Source organism: Falco cherrug, chromosome 13 (assembly GCF_023634085.1).
Source record: "Falco cherrug isolate bFalChe1 chromosome 13, bFalChe1.pri, whole genome shotgun sequence".
In the NCBI taxonomy this organism is placed as follows: Eukaryota; Metazoa; Chordata; class Aves; order Falconiformes; family Falconidae; genus Falco; species Falco cherrug.
The window spans coordinates 13,146,000-13,164,337 of NC_073709.1; the positions used below are offsets into that span (position 1 = coordinate 13,146,000).

Sequence of the window (18,338 nt, forward strand, 5' to 3'; positions counted from 1 at the left end):
GGGAGGTCTTTGCTCTTATGGCCTCAACTACCACTGCTTTCACCTTTGCCATGAGGGTACACTTCCAGTGTGATGCTGCTTCTGTGGCTGCTTCGTCCCCTATTCCCTGACAGAGCCAGCCCCCCCAGGGTGACCCCAGATTCGCCCTGGCACCCTGGGGCAGGCACGGCTCCCACACTGCTGTCCCTGCTGGAGGCAGCCAGCAAACCTTCGTGCAGCCACCCTGAGCCTGGGTGTGGGCTGCTTGGGAAAGGGAAGAATTTATGGCAATTTTTTTCTTTCTTTCTCCTTTGGCGTTCCATGAGATTAACAGACATTAGCAAATGCCTCTTCCCGGAGTGCTGTGACAAGACAAAACCTGCCCTGACTGGCACCTGCAGTCTGTTTCCTTCATGGTCTTTGATCTGCCATTGCTGAAGGTTAGAAGACCTGAACGGCTCAGAAACAGACACTTCCTTAGGTTTGCTTCCAAAAGCTAGGAGCAATCTGTATGTGTCAAGAGCGTTTTCTCTCCCTGCTGAACTTACTGAGGGCTAGAGGAAATCTTTAATATTACTATCATTATCATTGTTATTATTATCATTATTATTATTGTTGTTGTTGTTAGTTTTACAGAAGTCAACTGTCTTGATCAAGATTGCAGCCCTTGTGTGAAATACTATAAAAATCTCCTAAGCTCCATTTTTCCTTCATTGACCACAGATACCACAAAGGGTGTTTCCCTTATCTATTTGGTTTGAATATATTTCTCCAAGTCTTTCTTCAAATTAAAAAATGTGCAAATAAACATCTCCCATTTCCCATACCCCAGGGAAGAACATGAATAATTTCATAGGCTAGAGTATTATCCACATACGTCCCAGTCCCTAGTATTTGAGTCATTTAATTTACCACCGAAATGCAGTTACTGCTGGAGGCAAACACGCCAAACCCTTGCACAACAGAGCAAAGGAAGCCAAGAATACCTTGCTGCAGAAGGATATGCAAATGTTTCCCTCAGCAGCCAAATCACTGAAGGTCTCCTGGTTTGGATTCACACATTTCCACTTGAAAGGATACTTCAGCAAAGCCACTGTAGCCAGAACCAGTGTTTTTGGTGGAAAATCTATTACCCTCCAGCTTCTTCACAAATACTACTCAACATTTTATTGACCTGCAGAAGGAGAGTGAGTATGTTCCCTGGCTCATTTGAACAGGGCTATCTAAGAGTTGACATTTACAAGCAACTCCTTGACTGACATGACATTTCTAAGGTCCATGACATGATCTTCTTTGGGAAACCCCAGTTAAATGCCCATCTCTTCATGATTAAAAGCTAGGGAAAGCTCTCATGGTGCACAAATTGTTGTGTTCCTCTTCGTTTCAGCTGCCATCCCAACAACCAGTTTGTGACCAGCACAACCTCCTCTCTTAGAGTACGTGAAAGGAGCAGTACCAAGGATGATAGTTTTTTAAAACACTGAAACCTTCCCACTATAAAATTTCAAACTTTTGGACAAGAAATTACCCCAGACGGAGTACCTAAATTACCCTATGGAGTCCATGCCTAATAGCACAAGCAAGTTTGGTGTATCCACTGGGACATGCACATAAACAGAAGGCTTTTCAGAAGTTCAGAACTGAAGCCCAAGGAAGACAGACACACACTGCCAGCCCCATGAAAATACCAGAAAATACCATGGGTAGTCAAGACCTGCCTTTGGCACTTGAATTTATGCTTCAGCAACAGTCCCACTCTGACTCCAAAAGAGAAAGCATATACATACATATATATGTATGTACACATTATATTAGAGCCTGGCATCACTTTCTGAAGTACTCTTAGACATTTGCAGCCCAGTCCAAGAGCCCCCTTAAACAGCAAAATGGGAGGTACCATAACAAGGGACAAAGTAATGTTCATATCTCTGTGCAGCTCCCTTACGTGGATCAGACCTGTATCCCCCACTACATAACCAGGTTTATTCCCTAAAGGAAGAAGAATTTTGAAATTCAGCTTGGATTGCTCTGGAGGCTATTAGATTCAAATAGTGTTGCCTATTTTAATGTTTTGATTAGTTGTTCTGCTGCCAAGGCACAAAAGAATGGTACACGCTCAATACAAACTAAAGAACCGAAATGACCAGTGTTTGTATCATGGGAAATTACTGCTTGGAAAGTGGTGAGCTGAACGTTCACAGGCTGGGCTAATTAGCCTAATGGCTAGGACACCCTGTACATGAGACAGAAAAACACATGTTCTCATCAATTTCTTCATTCCATCAATTGTAAATTTCTTCATTCCATCAATGCTTCACTACCTTTTCTCTCTGTGCAGAAGAGTCACGGTGTCTACTTGCACAGTTCCCTTAGCTGGAAACTCCAGGTCCTCCAGTACTTATAACTTTATCCAGCTTTAATCATCTGTTCTGAAATTTTCCATCCCCAAAAACTCCATGGTTTACATTGTAATTTTTAGAAATGTTCAGTCCAAACCCAGTTGAATCCATTTACGAGAACAAGGAAAGTAAGCGTTCATATTAAAATACGGTGGTGGCCTTTTCTTTGAAAAGCTTTGTAGCCTTAGGCTCTAAAGCAGGGGCTTGACATTCACCTGGGTAATGCCTTCTCTCCCACACTTCTGCCTTTCTTCTTCCCTTGATAATTCACTCAAATTTGGACAAATTTCCAAACTCTGAAAAATCATATTTTGCACAAGTGTAATAATGACTTTGTAGAACTTCACAAGTAAATCTTCAAAACCTTTCCTCCTACAGAATATGCTTCTGCCTGTGAGTGAAGCAGACTTTGCTTTCAGCTGTAGCCCAGGGCTGTTTTGAGCTAGCATCCGTCACTATGCTGAGCATACAAGTGCACTGGCATTTTCTAAAATGGCAAATCGTAAAATCTTAAGAGTTAATAAAGCAATTAATTGCACGACACGCTTTGTATTACCACTACTAATACAACACCCAACAAAGTCTGGAAAACAAATGAGACATATAATGTTACTGCTTGTTAACATGTTAACATTGGCCCTAAGCAATGTCACCATTTTTAAGCTTTGGAGCCACCTAGCACATGGTATGGGCTACAAGGTTTCTATACCTCAAAATAAATATGGGGCTGGGCAGCTCTTGGTTCTGCAAAGCTCAGGAACAGTGTGAGGATGTAAAGCCGCCAGATGCCCCAGGGAAACCCTTTGATAAAGACGGAGAGTGAGTAGGCACAACAGTTTGCCCACACATCACATGCTGACAACAGAAACAATAATGCACATCTTGAACAGTGTATAAATTTTCCTAAATGTTGTCATTTTGTTCATCTTCTTCAGAGTACTTTAACAAAGAGGATTTGTACAGCATAAATACAGAGACAAAACACCACAGATGAGTGCCCAACAGTGTGTAAATTAGATTTTGCTCTTTTGCCTCATAGCAGAAGGCAGTTTAAGAAGGCTTCTCAAAAAGGTAGGCACAAAGAGATCAGCTCTGTGTTTTCCTCTCAAAAAAGAGTTAGCTATGTGGTTTCATCTAATACTGTCAAGTAAAGACAGCAAACTTTGGAAAGAAATATTGCAGGAACTTGGCAATGCAAAATTAAAACAGTTTCATAATTGATGCCTGAATTAAGTGTAATATTAAGTATAACTATATCCTCATTTCTGTAATCGTACCTACGTGTTACCTGTGTGGAAGCAGTCCACAATGTATGCTTTTAATTTGCAAGTAACATGGAAAATGTAAACAGATGGAGAGGCTACAATTCAGACTAGCACTGAGCTGAGCCTCAAGAAGTACTGGGAGGTTTCTTGCCTTCCCACAGCAGCTGAGGGAATTTGGCTCAGAATTAGGAGCCCAATTTAGGCTTTTCAATAGCAATGGAAACCTGAAAATGTGAGCTGGGAAGTCTGGGAATGCAAGGAAGAGTGACAGTTGAAGGAAATTTAATGAAGCAAGTTAATGAATGTTAAGAATGTGATATGTAACCACAAATACATATGCTTTAAAAAGCACACCACAAATGCTTTAGTTTTAGGCCACAGTGAGTGGCCTAAATAAATAACCCTGAATCATGGAGCTGCAGCCAGCTCCTATGTATGCCTGGCGCTCTGGGCAGTGCTGAGGATGTGGCTCCTTATATTTTGCTTACATCTCATGCTTGGCAAGACAGGAAAGCTGTCAAACTGAGCAAAACCAGAAACCTGCATCAGAGATGATATCATTATCACCCACACTTGTGGTACCCCAGTCTCAGGTTAGTTTTAACACTGAACAATTCCGTAACATGTAGGTAAGCCCGAGTGAGCAGGCACATCTATATGGTGCAAAGCAGCAAGCACAGACGGTGGCCGGCTGCCCTGGGGCAGCACTGGGTCTGGACTGAGTGGCTGGTGCAGATCTTCTGCTCCCGGATCTGACACTACTTGAAGCACAGTGGTAACTCTGCATTGTGCTGGACTGCAGCGTAAACATAATTTGAGCAAGCTGTTGTAAACACAGAGGCTTACAAATTCTAATCCTGACTGTAATCTGATTGTTTTAATGGTGATTTTCCTGATTTACAGCAGTATTGTTGAGACTAGAGTCAAAATTCCAGAGGTACATAAGAACACCTGTACAATCTTAAGCAGCCTGAAACAACAGGATATTGCATCTGTTGAAGTTTCCAAGTGATTTGTGTTTTACAGTTAAGCTACTTATTTCTTCATTTTATGTAGTATTGTGCAACACTCAGGAACAGACAATCAGAAACAATATTTCCAAGGGAGTATTTAATGAAGAATGGCTTGGATCACTCTATAAACTGTAAGCAATTCATACAAGTTCTGTACTGAAGTAATCCCAGGATAAAACATTGCTCAACCATCATATAACGCACCTTGAGATCTTATAAAATTAAGTGAGAGGAGGAAAAGATACACAGTTCCAGGTATGGGAAAGAGACAGAGAAACCCAGTGTGTGAGGGCTCTGCATGGAAAGCTGCAAAAGGAAGAGGTAAGGAAAGAAAATGGGAGAAACTCAAGTCCCTGAGAAACTCCAGTTGCTGCTCATGAGGACTTATGAGCACCTTGCCAGTGTCCAAAGGAAAAGCCAACATCTGCCATAGCTAGAAGAAAAACTGAAAATTGAGTCTGCAAACTCTTATTTAGGTAAGTAATTCTCAACACTTGAAAAAATCTCTTATGAGTTAAGGGGTTTTCTTGGAAAAGAGAGAACTGTGGCAGAAAGATTAAAATTTCCTCTCAAAGGGCAAATGAAGACTCTAGGTTGCATGAATTCCTCCTCCTTTATCAAGCTTATACCTCCACAACAAGGACCCTTGTTCACATACGTAAAGCATTCAGAGTCATAGCGGTACTGGTGTCCCCAGAGACTCTGCCAGCCTTCTGTGTCTGGCATACCTGTCAAATCAATCAGCATTTTTAACTGATTAGGCCCGAATTCCTTTCCTTTAATCCCCAAACCACCCCCTTCTGCCCCTTCAACTCCTTTTGTCTTCCATATCTTACATCAAGTAGGGTTTTCTAGGCCCTAGAAATAATTCATTTTAGATGACATACATTTTCAGTGATCCAGTCTTCAATGCCTAACAAAACTAACTGTGACTCAGGAATCTGGGACTGGCTTCAGTAGAACCTGTGTATGAATTAAGTCCCCAGAACTGGGAAAAAATAAATATGCATTATCTAAGAAGAATTCTGAACTTCTATGCTTCCAGAAACAAAAGAAGTGAGAAGAGTAGATAAAGAGGTAGGCTGGAGGGCAGTTTGTGGAATGTAACAGAGACCAAGGACCTAATCATCCATTGCCTGCATTTTGTACCACACTAATTCACTGGTGTGATAAAATGCTGGATTGTAAGGGACTATCAAGGTCACATAGAACCAGAGCCTAGAAAATTAGGTGAACATTCACTTCATACAATCAAAATAATACTCAGGCTGCAATAGATGCAATAGTAAGCCAAGACTGTAAATATCCTGACTGTACAGCACGTGGCACAGGGGGACCAGCTGGGACTACCATAATAGAACAAAAACATCTAAACTAGATTTTTGTTTCTCTCCTAACAGCAACAGAACTGCTGAAGAACAGAGAAGTAAAAAAAAAAAAAAAAAAAAAAGAAATTAATGTTTTCTTACAGCATTAAAAAAAAAATATGTACCAGGACTTGTAATTCCTGGTGTTATGCATTAAACTTTGAAACTGCAGCTTATGACAGTGGAAATGTGTTTCTCTGTACTGCCTGCTAGCAGCCAGGAAGCAAACCCACTTGCAGTATGATGTTGAAAAAAAAAGTCAGTAGGATGCAAAGCATACAGTGCACTGGACCCATGCTCCCTCAGTGAATGGATGAGAAACAGTGAAATGGGTGCAGGGCTGCTTGCAGCAGAGGTAAGAAATGGCACAGCATGTCACCTCCGGCAGCCTCGTGCTCAGGTGTCCTTCCTCTTACCAACTGCATCCACAGTTTGGACATCCTGAAACTTTATATTTTTTTTCTTTATATATATATGTTATACATATATATATTTTTATAAATTCAGATTTACATGGGAGCTGGAATGGAATCTGTTCTCGTTCTGAAGTAAATGGCAATCTCTCACTTTGACTGCAATACAACTAGTTAAAGTGCTGCATTGAAGAAAGGATTTAAGGACTTACTACCACGAGCTGTAATGCCTGGGTCTTCAGCAACTGATTACCATGGTCACCAGGACAAAGGCAAATTTACCTGCTGGCAGTGTCAAATGCCCAGCACTATAATCCAGAGCTCAGGTAACTGATCCAAGCTAGTTCACCCCGATCCTGTGCTCAGAACACTCTGCAGTGAGAAGCTCATATCTCTTCTTTGACATGTGACTGGTAAAGGAGCGAAGGGTGGGACAGGCCACTTCACTTACAGCATGTGAAATTTGGTTTCAATTTTCTGATGGTGGTGGAGAGATCAAACCATCTAGTCTCTCTTCAGGCTTGCCCTAACCTTAATGCCGTGGGGATGTAGCTATGTTTGCTCCTCTTTGAAGCTGGGCCATGTGCTGTGCTGGATTGCAGGATCCTTCCAGTTCACCCCAGGGATGGGGTTTGGTAAGAGGGAAGTTCACTTTTTCTGGCACTGCTTGGAAAACAGTTTTGACACCTCTGTCACTTTGCAATGGCAAGAAGAAGAGATATGGCTGATGCTAGCCTGAGCAAGAGGCAGTTCTGCTGACTGGAAGAGCCCTGGACAGTGACAGCAGTCAGGACTACACTCCTTAGCAAAGACAGAGGCAGTAAGCAGCCTGGCCAGGCCTGGCTTCACACCCTGAGCTGGGCTAACTCCCAGCATCTGATTTTGTCTAATCCCTAAATGCTACCAAAACACTTTCTTTTCTTCTCATGACTTGACTTAGAGAATCCGAAATAAATGTTAGATTTTTTTTAAATTTTGCAAACCCAACGACAACAAAGCAAGCGCGTTCTGCTTTCTTGGGGAGCAGTTTCCTCGGTGCCTGGGGGTTCTGCAGCCCCGGTTCCACCCGGGGCAGCAGAAAGCCGGGGTGGGGGCCCTCGGAGCGCCGCCCGCAGCCCTGCCGGGGCGGGCGGAGGTGCCGCATTGAAGAGTAACAAAGCGCCGTGCGCGGGCGGGGAGCGAACGCGGGGAGGGGGCGAGGCGGGAGGGCAGCGGGGCCGGCCGCGGGGCGAGCTGCCCGGCGCTCCCCTGTTCCTTCCCCCCCGAGCCGGTGTCAGGTATTGCGAGGAGGGGTAGGGGCCCGGGGAGGAGATGGCTGGAGGCTTTCCAGCCCCGGCTCACGCAATGCAAACTCCGCACGCAACGGGGAGGCGACAGGCGGAGGAGGGGAAGCGCTCCGGCTTCCTCAGCCCCCAAGATGCAGGCGAGCCTTTGCCTCCCGACAGCGAGGGCTGCGAGCCCGCCCGCCACCCCGCTCCCCTCCCGGCACCCCCTCCGCTAAAACTTTTGGCCCCGGCCACAAAAAGCATCCGCGGCTCAGCCGCTCCACTTGGCGAGAGCCCAAGGGCAGCTGGCAAATAGCCGCGACCCCTCAAGCCAGGGGAAGGGCCAGGCAGCGGCGATTTGTCAGCGGGGTAACTGCGGCACGCCCGCGCCGCGCCGCGCACCGCTGATGCCGGCGGACTTAAAGCCGCCGGTACCGATGCCAGGCGCCCAGACGCGGCGGCTCCGGCTCGGGCTCCGCCTGGGGGCAGCGGGCCGCCCTCCCCGCGCCCTCTGAGCCGCTCGCCCTCGCTCCCCGCAGCGGGCTGGGGTGGCCCCGTCCCGTCCCCGCAGCCCAGCAGGCAGGTGGGAGGGAGGGGGCGGCAGCAGCAGCCCGCTCGCCCCCGGTCCGAGGTGCTACGCCGGGCAGGTGGCTGCGGGCGGGGCGAGCTCCGAAGGGTTAAAGCGCTGGGAAGGTGATCCTAACTCTGCGCTGGGATCGGGTGCAACTGGCATTTGCCTCACATGACCTGCCAAGCTCCGGGTGACAGGAACCGGGGCTCCTAATGAGTTTCCCAGAGGCTGGGATCTGAACGTCGCCGTCGCCGCTCTCCTCCCGAGGCTGCCCGTTAGAGCCGCCGGCGGCTGCCCGGCCCCTCTCCATCCTCCCCGAGGTCTCAGATGGAAGCACCGTGCAACAGGTCAGTTCTGCTACAGGCGCCCGGGGTGACCCTTTGTTTCACCCCTTCCTCCCCTCGCTGCTTCAGAAAGCCTGGAGCAAACGGCAGGAGCGGATGGCCCCCGGCACGGGGATGGGAAGCGGCACCAGTCAGCGCTGCCACGCCGGAACCTCAGGCATCCTCCGCAGCCCATCCCCGGGGCCGCCGGCCGCCAGCCTGAGCTGCCGCGACGGGCACGAAGGTGCGGGGAGGAGGGAAGGGCTCGGGCCAGGGTGGGGGCTCCACGGCCTGGGAGGTTTCCCCTCTGGAGCAGCAGGAGGCTACCAGGGCGGCGGGGGTCCTCGTTTCTCGTGGGGGCTCATTCGCCGGGCGGAGCGGTGCGCGGCGCCGGGATGAACCTGTCTCGGGCGCACAGCGGCTGCCTGCATCCGCGGCGGCTCGTCAGGCCAGAGCATCCTCCTGCCTCCCTTCCTGCCTCTCTGCTGTGACCTTCTGAATCCCCCGCTGCAAACTTTCCCCACCGGCGGAGGAGAGAGCAGCGGCCCCGCCGCCAAACACGAATTCGATCCCCTGTTGAGCGCTTGCCGTTTGATTATCGATTATGTTCGCACAGGATCCGGGCGGGCTTTAGGCACACGAGGAGCGCATAGCAAGGACGCACCCCGACTGCCAGCGCCGAGACGGCCACCGGCGCTGCGCTCCGCCACGCCAGCGCGCCCCTGTCCCCTCGCCCGCCCGGGGCTTCTCCGCGCCCGCGGGCGGCGGGGAGCTCCCCAGCCCTTCCGCGGGGCCGCCGACCTTGCCCTTGCCCTTTCCCTTTCCCTTGCAGCATGGCCCTCGAGAGGCTCGGGGAAGCTCTGGGCGGCATCCCCCCCTTGCAAAGCTCCCTGCTGCTCCTCCTCTGCCTGCTCGCCGCCATCCACCTGGGCAAGCTCCTCCTGCAGCAGCAGCAGCGCCGGCGGCAGGGCCAGCGCCGGGCGCCGCCGGGCCCTTTCCCCTGGCCCTTGATCGGCAACGCGGCGCAGCTGGGCAGCGCCCCGCACCTCTCCTTCGCTCGCCTGGCCAGCACCTACGGCGCCGTCTTCCAGCTGCGCCTGGGCCGGTGGCCGGTGGTGGTGCTGAACGGGGAGCGCGCCATCCGCCAGGCCCTCGTCCGCCAGGGGGCCGCCTTCGCCGGCCGGCCGCCCTTCCCCTCCTTCCAGCTGGTGTCGGGCGGGCTCAGCCTGGCCTTCGGCGGCTACTCGGAGCTGTGGAAGCTGCACCGCCGGGCGGCGCACGCCACGGTGCGCGCCTTCTCCACCGGCAGCCCCGCCACCCGCCGCCTGCTGGAGCGGCACCTGGTGGGCGAGGCGCGGGCGCTGGTGGCGCTGCTGGTGCGCGGCAGCGCCGGCGGCACCTTCCTCGACCCCTCGCGCGTCCTGGTGGTGGCCGTGGCCAACGTGATGAGCGCCCTGTGCTTCGGCCGCCGCTACAGCCACGGCGACGGCGAGTTCCTGCGCCTGGTGGGGCGCAACGAGCAGTTCGGGCGGGCGGTGGGCGCCGGCAGCCTGGTGGACGCGCTGCCCTGGCTCCAGCGCTTCCCCAGCCCCGTGCGCGCCGCCTACCGCGCCTTCCGCGACCTCAACCGCGACTTCTACGGCTTTGTCCGCGGCAAGTTCCTGCAGCACCAGCGCAGCCTGCGCCCGGGGGCCGCCCCCCGCGACATGATGGACGCCTTCATCCGCCTGCAGCGGGAGCAGCCGCGGCTGCAGCTCGAGCACGTGCCCGCCACCGTCACCGACATCTTCGGCGCCAGCCAGGACACCCTCTCCACCGCCCTGCAGTGGCTCCTCATCTTCCTCATCAGGTACGTGCCGACGGGGCGGGCCCTCCCCCTACCCGCCGCCCGGGCGGAGGCGGGAGGCCGGGCCGCCCCACCTGCCCGCGGGGGGGACGCGGGGGTCAGCCCGGTGCGGCGGGATGCGAGCGCCAGCCCGGGGGACCCCCCTTAAATGGCGCCGCACGGGCAGACTCGCCGCCGGGCGGGGAAGGGCCCTCTCGGCGGTACCAGCCGGCCCGGGGGCAGGGGGGGCAGCGGCGGCCGTCGGGGCCAGGGCCCGTGTCCCCAGCCGCTCCTAACTAACACGGAGCCGCCGGCAGAGCTGCCGGAAAAAGAAAAGGAAGGGGAGAAACCCCACGAAAGCCCAAACTACTCTGGCGGTTGGGTGGCGGTGCATAGAGAGGCTGGCAAAAAGGCTGCCTGAAAGGAACAGGTGCCACCCGGTCGAGATTAAGGAGATGACAGGAACAGGATAGCAAGGGCTGAAGCGAGACCAGCAGCTGGTGCGCCGGTGTCCCCCGCTGGGTACCGTGCCAGCGGCGTCTGCCCGCCCTGCCGCTCTGCCACCCGCGCCGCCAGCGGGGGAAGCGCACCGAGGGGAGCTGCTTTAGCAGAAGGCTTAACACTGATTTTCTTGCCTCTCCCGGCTTTTTCTTTCATCGGCTGCATAATTTGTAGGCTTGTGCAAACGCTATCTGCTTGGGCACTTCTTTAAAAACCAGGCAAATATTCAGCGCTTCGAGCTAAGGGTACGATGCCCAGTATTCACGTAACCTGTTGCGTTTCTCCCCACTACCTACATTTGCCCAGCATTTGACATGCAGATCTGCTGCAGGAGGAAGAGGCAAGAACACAGAAACCAAACTCGAATACTTAAAGCAAATAAAGCCTCTGGCAGAACGCATGCTTTTAGACAAGGAAAGGAAAACAAGTAAAATGTATTAATATTTTGATCTTGTTTGGTTACTGTGTAGTCTTCCAAATTATCCAGAAACAGTCATCTTAAATTACATTAGAAAGAAAATGTATTTTGGTATTAATTAGAAAAAGTCCACATGAGAGTGAGATGTCCATAAAGCTATTCTGACAATTATTAGCAGGGAGTATTTTTTAAAAAAAAGCTACAGCCTTTCATATGTACACAATATGTCTAGTGATAACAAACTCCATGCCAACTTTTAGAAGTCACATACACAGCTGGAAAAAAGAAATCTCATTCCCACAGAAAGCCCGATTATTTAAAAGATACAAGTAATTTTAGTTTTAGTATGAATTTTCAAAAATGGATCAGAATGTTGTGTTTGGGCATATTTTAAGTTAGTTTCATTTTTTATGTTGAGAATCAGTTAAATGTGATATTAACGTGAAAACTGAGTGTGTCTAAAATGACACCACTGCATGGGAAGTTTGGATTTTTCTCTCAGAGTTTTCCGTCAAGGTTTGCACATTCCTGCAATATATTTAAACTTTGCTCAAAATGCATTATTTGGGGTAGGGGTGAAGTTCTGTGAAAAATGTTTACAGCAAGGATTGTTTTTAAGAAAGTCTTTTAAAAGTCTTTTGTACACACATCTTACTTTAAATGACAGGTATCCGAATGTGCAGGCTAAAATGCAAGAAGAAGTGGATAGGATTGTTGGAAGAGACCGTCTGCCATGTGCTGAAGATCAGCCTCACTTGCCCTATATCATGGCTTTCTTGTACGAATCCATGCGTTTCAGCAGCTTTGTGCCTGTCACTATCCCACATGCCACCACAGCCAACACCTTCATAATGGGCTACCTCATTCCCAAGGACACGGTGATTTTTGTTAATCAGTGGTCAGTGAATCACGATCCAGCAAAATGGTCAAACCCAGAGGATTTTGATCCAACAAGATTCCTGGATGAGAATGGATTCATCAATAAAGATCTTACTAGTAGCGTGATGATTTTCTCACTGGGAAAACGTCGGTGTATTGGAGAGGAATTATCCAAGGTGCAGCTGTTTCTTTTTACTTCTATACTGGTGCATCAGTGCAATTTTACTGCTAATCCAAATGAGGACCCTAAAATGGACTTTACCTATGGGTTGACCATTAAACCTAAGCCATTTACCTTGAATGTTACACTTAGAGATACTATGGATTTGCTCGATCAGGCTGTCCAAAGACTGCAAGCAGAGAAAGCAGCCAATGAAAATCAGCTGTCAGCAAATGCCTAAGCAACAAATCTTGCATCTAAAGATAATCCCTCTCTTTTTAGACTTAAATAAGTTATAGTTTTTTCTGGTGATCTTTTTTGGAAAATAGCCAATATTGCAAGTTACAAGAGCAAAAAGGAAGACTGCACAAGGTATAATTCAGTTCTCTTTTTAACTCTAGAAGGAGAGCCAGGGGAGCAATATAATATATTAAAGGGTAAAACATATGCAATTTGAAAGTAAGCCTTTTCTTTTCTAGCTTGTTCACAGAAGTCACCATTGTAAAGCGCTTTTTATCTACTGACTGGTTGGAGCATCTCCAGGAACTGTTTATACAATCCTTTCCATGTCTCCATGCGCTATGCCTTAATGCTAAGTTTGCCTTCAGTGACTCCACATCCCGAAGTGAAATCTCATATTTAAAAAAAAAAAAAAAAAGGAGAAAAAAAAAAAGGTTGCTCAGAACGCTGCAGCCTGCCTTTGAAATCGCTGTACTGGGAACTGCCGTAGGCACACAGCACTGTTGTGACTGTTGGGATGTACATTCATGCCTCAATAATAAATGTTCAAATGATTTTTGGTAAAATGACAATGTGAAATCTTACCTTTAGCATTCCAAAGTGTTTACATAAATGACTAAAAAAAAAGGACTTGCTTAGAAGCATATTTGAAAATAAAATTCATATTTTATAGATAATGAACCGATTGTCCTAATATAGTAACTTTTCATTAAGTTTTGAAAGATCAGATTTGATATGTCACCAAATGGTGAGGGTGATACAAACCATATGCTAATATGTTCATTAGCAATATTCATTAACAAAATAGATATTTGAATTAGAAAGTTTTATAAAGGTATAGCTGAACTTTGTATTTCTGTAGTAAAGAGTTAATATCCCTGTCCCTAGGCACATAGGTAAGTCCAGTAAAATCCACATTGGCAGAGGTATTTTGGAGTGCTGATTTGGGGGTTTTATATTGAAACTTTCATGTTACAAGCCTCGAGTAAAGTGTACAGCAAATACGCCCCTGCTCACTAGTCATTCTGTTAGGCTGAGTTCAATGATATATCTAAAAATCAACCATGTTCTTTTAGTATGATTTGTTTGGAACAAAGTCTCAGAAGGAAAACTAACATTATGTGTCCTAATTAAACTACGCATTAACCAAAGAAAAAGTACTTTTAAAACTTTTGTGAGGCAAAGGACATAAAATCAAAACTAAAACCCCAGAAGTATTATTTTAAACTTGTGAAACTTTATGGCCTTGAACCTCTGGCTAACTTTTGTATATACAAAGCTGCATGCGTTCCTCTAAAAAGCAAACAACTCTATGTAAATGCCTGATTTTGAAAAGTGTTGGGCACTTCTTTGGAGCCACAGACCACCATCAATTACATAAGAAATCCATCAGAAATGAGAGTACTTCACATGACTTGCCACGTGCGGCCTAGTACTAAGCAAGGTGTTAGTAGCACTAGAAAATTAAGGGTGCAATGCTACACAGTAATGCAGCTCTGCTGAGACCTAAGCAAGTGAAGCTTTGCACTGGGTCTTTCCGATAGATGGCCAGTCTTAGTCATGTTGGCAGCAGGGACAGAACTTACACTGACATTGGGGAGAGCTGGGTTAGCAACACAATCCTGATCTTCTTAAGTAGAAGCTTCGCTACTGATTTAAAAAACCTGCATCAAGCCTAAAAGTATTACTCTGTAACCCTACACAGTAGTAATGTAGCTGTTTAAAGTCATATGGCATCTATCTTCTTTTTTTAGAGCTAAAAAAAGCTTTCTATTACATACACAAGGAGTAACCTCAGGTGTTTTTCTGAATTATGTACAAGTTTGCGTTATCTGAGAACTTAGCCTATACCTGTGAAAAGCTTTGCAAGATACCCAGCATTTTCATATGGAGATCTACATTAGATCAAGTGCTAGCAAGACAATTTCCTTGTACCTTTTGTAAGCATTGTTATTAAAAAAAATATAAAAAGTATGTAACCTACAACTGAATAGTTATTGTAATGCAAGGATCACCAATTCATATTTTAATAAAAATGGCTTTTGCAATTTTGTACTCTGCCAAAAGCTTTAACTATGCACTGGCTACTAATGGAACATTCATTCACACTGCTCTTGACTGTCAGGGGGTCACACACTATGTAGCTGTTGGTCAAATAGTGCCTCTATAACCTGTGAAGTTACTCACATTTAGTAGCACCCATTTAGAATGTATGCAGTTGTTCAGCAAGCTAACTTTTATGGTCATTTTGAGATGTATCATTGTGTTACCAAAATACTAAATAAAATTATTCTTACACTGCCTTTGCTTAGTTTTTGTATGGCTTTCTAACATCAAGATAAGCAAAATTATTATTTCTGATTTGGAAAGTATTATTATTTTAGAGATTTGTTCATATACTTGTCACTTTCTTCCCGTTTCTGGGTTTTAAAGGTTTTTCTCTTATCCTGCCCTTACACTTCTTAAGTCTGCCAGCTTACTGATACTTTGCCATCTGTGTTAAGCTTTCTCATGCTCCTTGCTAAGAACATTCCCTGCTGCTCATCTCAGCATCAATCTGAATTTGCTCATGTCTTTTGCTTTCTTCTAATACCTGCTAATCTCTCCTCACCCTGCACAATCTCCTATGCTATGTTCTTCCCTCTGGAATTTCAGTTTACTTCCATCTCCCCTTACTTCAAGCCCATAGACTTGTTTTCCTCTCTCCTTTTCCCTCCTATATCTAGTGGTGGCACCTATATACTCCTGATTCTGGAACCCCACCACTGCCTTTGGGACCATTTGTGCAGTTTTGGCCTTGGTGTATAATCAGGAATGCCAGGAAGGAAGTCTTGGGGCCAAACAGGCCTTAACGTGCCTTTGCAGAGCAACCTCTCACAAAATCAAGGCAATCCTGTGGTGAAGGCTGGTCGTTACTGCATATATAAAACATTTCTTCATGATGCAGCATCTCCCCTCCCTGCCTTCTTTTCCCCAGACCGCCACACAAGCCTGCTTACTTCAGAGCCGTCGTAGAAAAGACCTTCACATTTTCCTCAACCTCAAGGGAGTGGAACAAAAGCTGGGTGGGATGGAAGGGTGGGCAGACTGACTAGCAGTAATTCCCTCCCGATTTGGGATATTTGCAGCTGGAGTTTTTCCTTGTACAGGTTGAGTTGGTGAAATCTGAAGGAGCACGAGTCAAAAACTACTTACAAAGACCCCCTAGAAATAGCTAAGGACCTGTGGAGAAGGTGTGGTGTCCAAAGATATCCCATGCAGTGGACATGTGGCTGAGGCTGACCAGTGGGACATCGTGAGGATACAGAGCAGGTGTCCTCCCTGGGTAAAGGCCAAGAGCAACTTTATATAGTCAAGAGATGCTGCCACACTGTCCCTGCTTCCCATTAATTTATACGTATTTTTCTGCTTTACCAGCTGTCTACAGCTGAAGTCTAGACTCCCTCTTCGGTGTTGACTGACACATTTTTGCAGCAAAACCCACTACTATAGTGCCAAAAGATGTAGTGCTGATGCAGCCAGAAGTTGGCACAAGGAAAGCATTCTTGGAGGGAGTCTTGGGGATTCACTACAAATAATATTTATAGCAGTTGAGTAGGGAACCAAAAGTTTCTGATCGCCCACCATAAGCCAGTACCAAGTGTTAAGGACACAGAATACAACTAACTCAGAAAATTAGCTCAATTATTTCTTTTTTAAAAAAAATAAAATCAGTATTTCTGTTTTCCATTTGTTTCATTGGAGCAGTTGTTAGAAAAACTATCATTTTCAAACAAGGTAAGGTCACAACAGCAAGTCATGCACATCTCATCAGGTTTTGTGTTTGCACTGTCACTCCCTCCCTCACCAACCTGTGACTGGATGTCACCACAGCAATAGGGGAAAAATACATGTTGCACTTTCTTCATTAACTTCTTTGTATTTTATTTGATCAGCTGTATTCAAGACAAGATTTTTTTCCTTTAAAAATCTTCATGCTCAGGTTGTACTGATTTCAGCGGGTCAGGAAAGTCAAATGTCATCTCATGCTTGCTTTCTCTGTGTAAGGATGCATGAACACCCTTAGTCCATCCCCCAGAATTTTAGTAACACCTTTCATTCAAGTTGAAATAAGGGATTAAAAAAAAAGCCAAACAACAAAACAACAACAAACCCCAAAATAGGATGCACAGAGAGAAATTAGGACAACCACATGTTTCTTGGAAAACCAGCAGCTGTCTGTCAGGCCACCTCACTACATAACAAGGAGGGAAGGCAAGCAGGCTGAGCTAGCAGAGTTGATACGGAATACATTTACGCTATTCAAGCATGCCACTACATTCTTTATGAATGCAATAGTTAAACTTGCCGACTTCAGCAGGAGTTGGTTCAGAGCTGCTGAAATAAGTAGCAATAACATAACAATAAGGAATAAGACTCATCAAAATTTGAGAAGCAACTGCTACTAGAAAGGGGAGAGGGGAGTCACTCCAAGATCTGTGCAACAGCTATCAGCACCAGCATAGTCTTGGCACAACATAACTAAATGCAAATTCACAACAACAAATTCCACCTAGTTTTGCACCAGACCCCGTACGTTTTTGGGAGTGGCAGGGCCTGGTGCATAGTTCTGTCTGTAGGAAATTGGTTCAGATTATCCAGGCAGGGCAACCACAGACAGGCAGCTGGGAGCCTACATTTTACCCGAGAAATGTTGAGGAATGAGCCATGGAAGTGAATAGTTAACATTTGCCTTTGCTACATCTTTAGCTTGCTTAAATTTTATTCAGACCTCATTTGCCCAAACAATAAATGCAACTTGGGACAACACTGAAGGTAGATCTGGCTTTTTTATTGGATGAAGAAGAGGGCTGGATTCTGAACAGTGCCATTATTTTGGTAGACAGTGCAACACACACAGCGATTCGTGTTTCAACAAGTTCTTTGCTGTTTATCACCCTGCATTTTTGCAGCTATTTTTTTCCCTATCCCTATACTCTTTAGCTGTGCTGGGCGTCTGAGGATACTGAACCATCAGTATGGTTAACTCAGAAGATACAGGATGCCAAGGCATTTCAACCACACAGGTGCGGAGGCAAGGAAGAGGGTGAATGCAGAGTGAACTTATTAAAGGTGCGTAAATCATCTGCAGAGCTATACAGGAGTCATTTGGTGGAGTGGCTGAGAGCTAGCCATGTCTCATATCATGTCTGAATGAATGAATGTATGAATGTCTGAATGAAAATACACGTCTGAAATGTAGGAAGATTCCAGCCCTGGAAGAACTGCACACAGGGTCTCTGATTTCCAGGAAAAGAGAGGTGGTGATTTTACATTGCTTGTACACATGGTATGTCAGGATTAGGGTGCTAAGAATCCACATGGTATTAAAGAGGTTCACTCACATCGTCATCAGGGAACATCAAACTGAGAGCACCTGGCCAAACCCTACCTTCACACCAGGCTGAAGTGTGGAGTGATTATTTTCCTGAAAACTTTGGACAAACAAAAGATGTTCACACAATAACTCCTCACTGCCTGTTAACCCTATTACTTGAGTTGGGAGGTAGCAAACATGGAAATGAGAGCTGAGGAACTAAACGCAAGGGACTGGGTTGTGCCATGCAGACTGCAGGATTTGGAAACAAAACTGGTCTACAACAGGAAGCCATGGAGAGTCTGTCATTCTCCTTGCCTCAGCATCCCCAGTGCCTGAGAACAGTGGGGAGGAAAAGGCAGCC

General features: G+C 47.0%; 1 protein-coding gene across 1 annotated transcript; it reads left to right on the top strand.

Moving 5' to 3' along the window:
- The first annotated feature begins 7,598 nt into the window (after positions 1–7,598).
- LOC102051876 (cytochrome P450 1B1) lies at positions 7,599–14,921 on the top strand. The gene is made up of 3 exons (XM_055726135.1): positions 7,599–8,619; positions 9,428–10,444; positions 12,007–14,921. Exons 1-3 carry the CDS (start codon positions 8,600–8,602, stop codon positions 12,617–12,619), a joined length of 1,650 nt encoding a protein of 549 aa, XP_055582110.1. The 5' UTR covers positions 7,599–8,599; the 3' UTR covers positions 12,620–14,921.
- The last annotated feature ends 3,417 nt before the right edge of the window (positions 14,922–18,338 follow it).

What these genes read in the sequence shown, in the direction of transcription:
- LOC102051876 (XM_055726135.1), top strand. Translation starts at nt 8,600, where the DNA reads ATGGAAGCACCGTGCAACAG. An exon ending in ATGGAAGCACCGTGCAACAG is followed by an intron (nt 8,620 to 9,427) that starts GTCAGTTCTGCT and finishes TTTCCCTTGCAG; the next exon opens with CATGGCCCTCGAGAGGCTCG. An exon ending in CTCCTCATCTTCCTCATCAG is followed by an intron (nt 10,445 to 12,006) that starts GTACGTGCCGAC and finishes TTTAAATGACAG; the next exon opens with GTATCCGAATGTGCAGGCTA.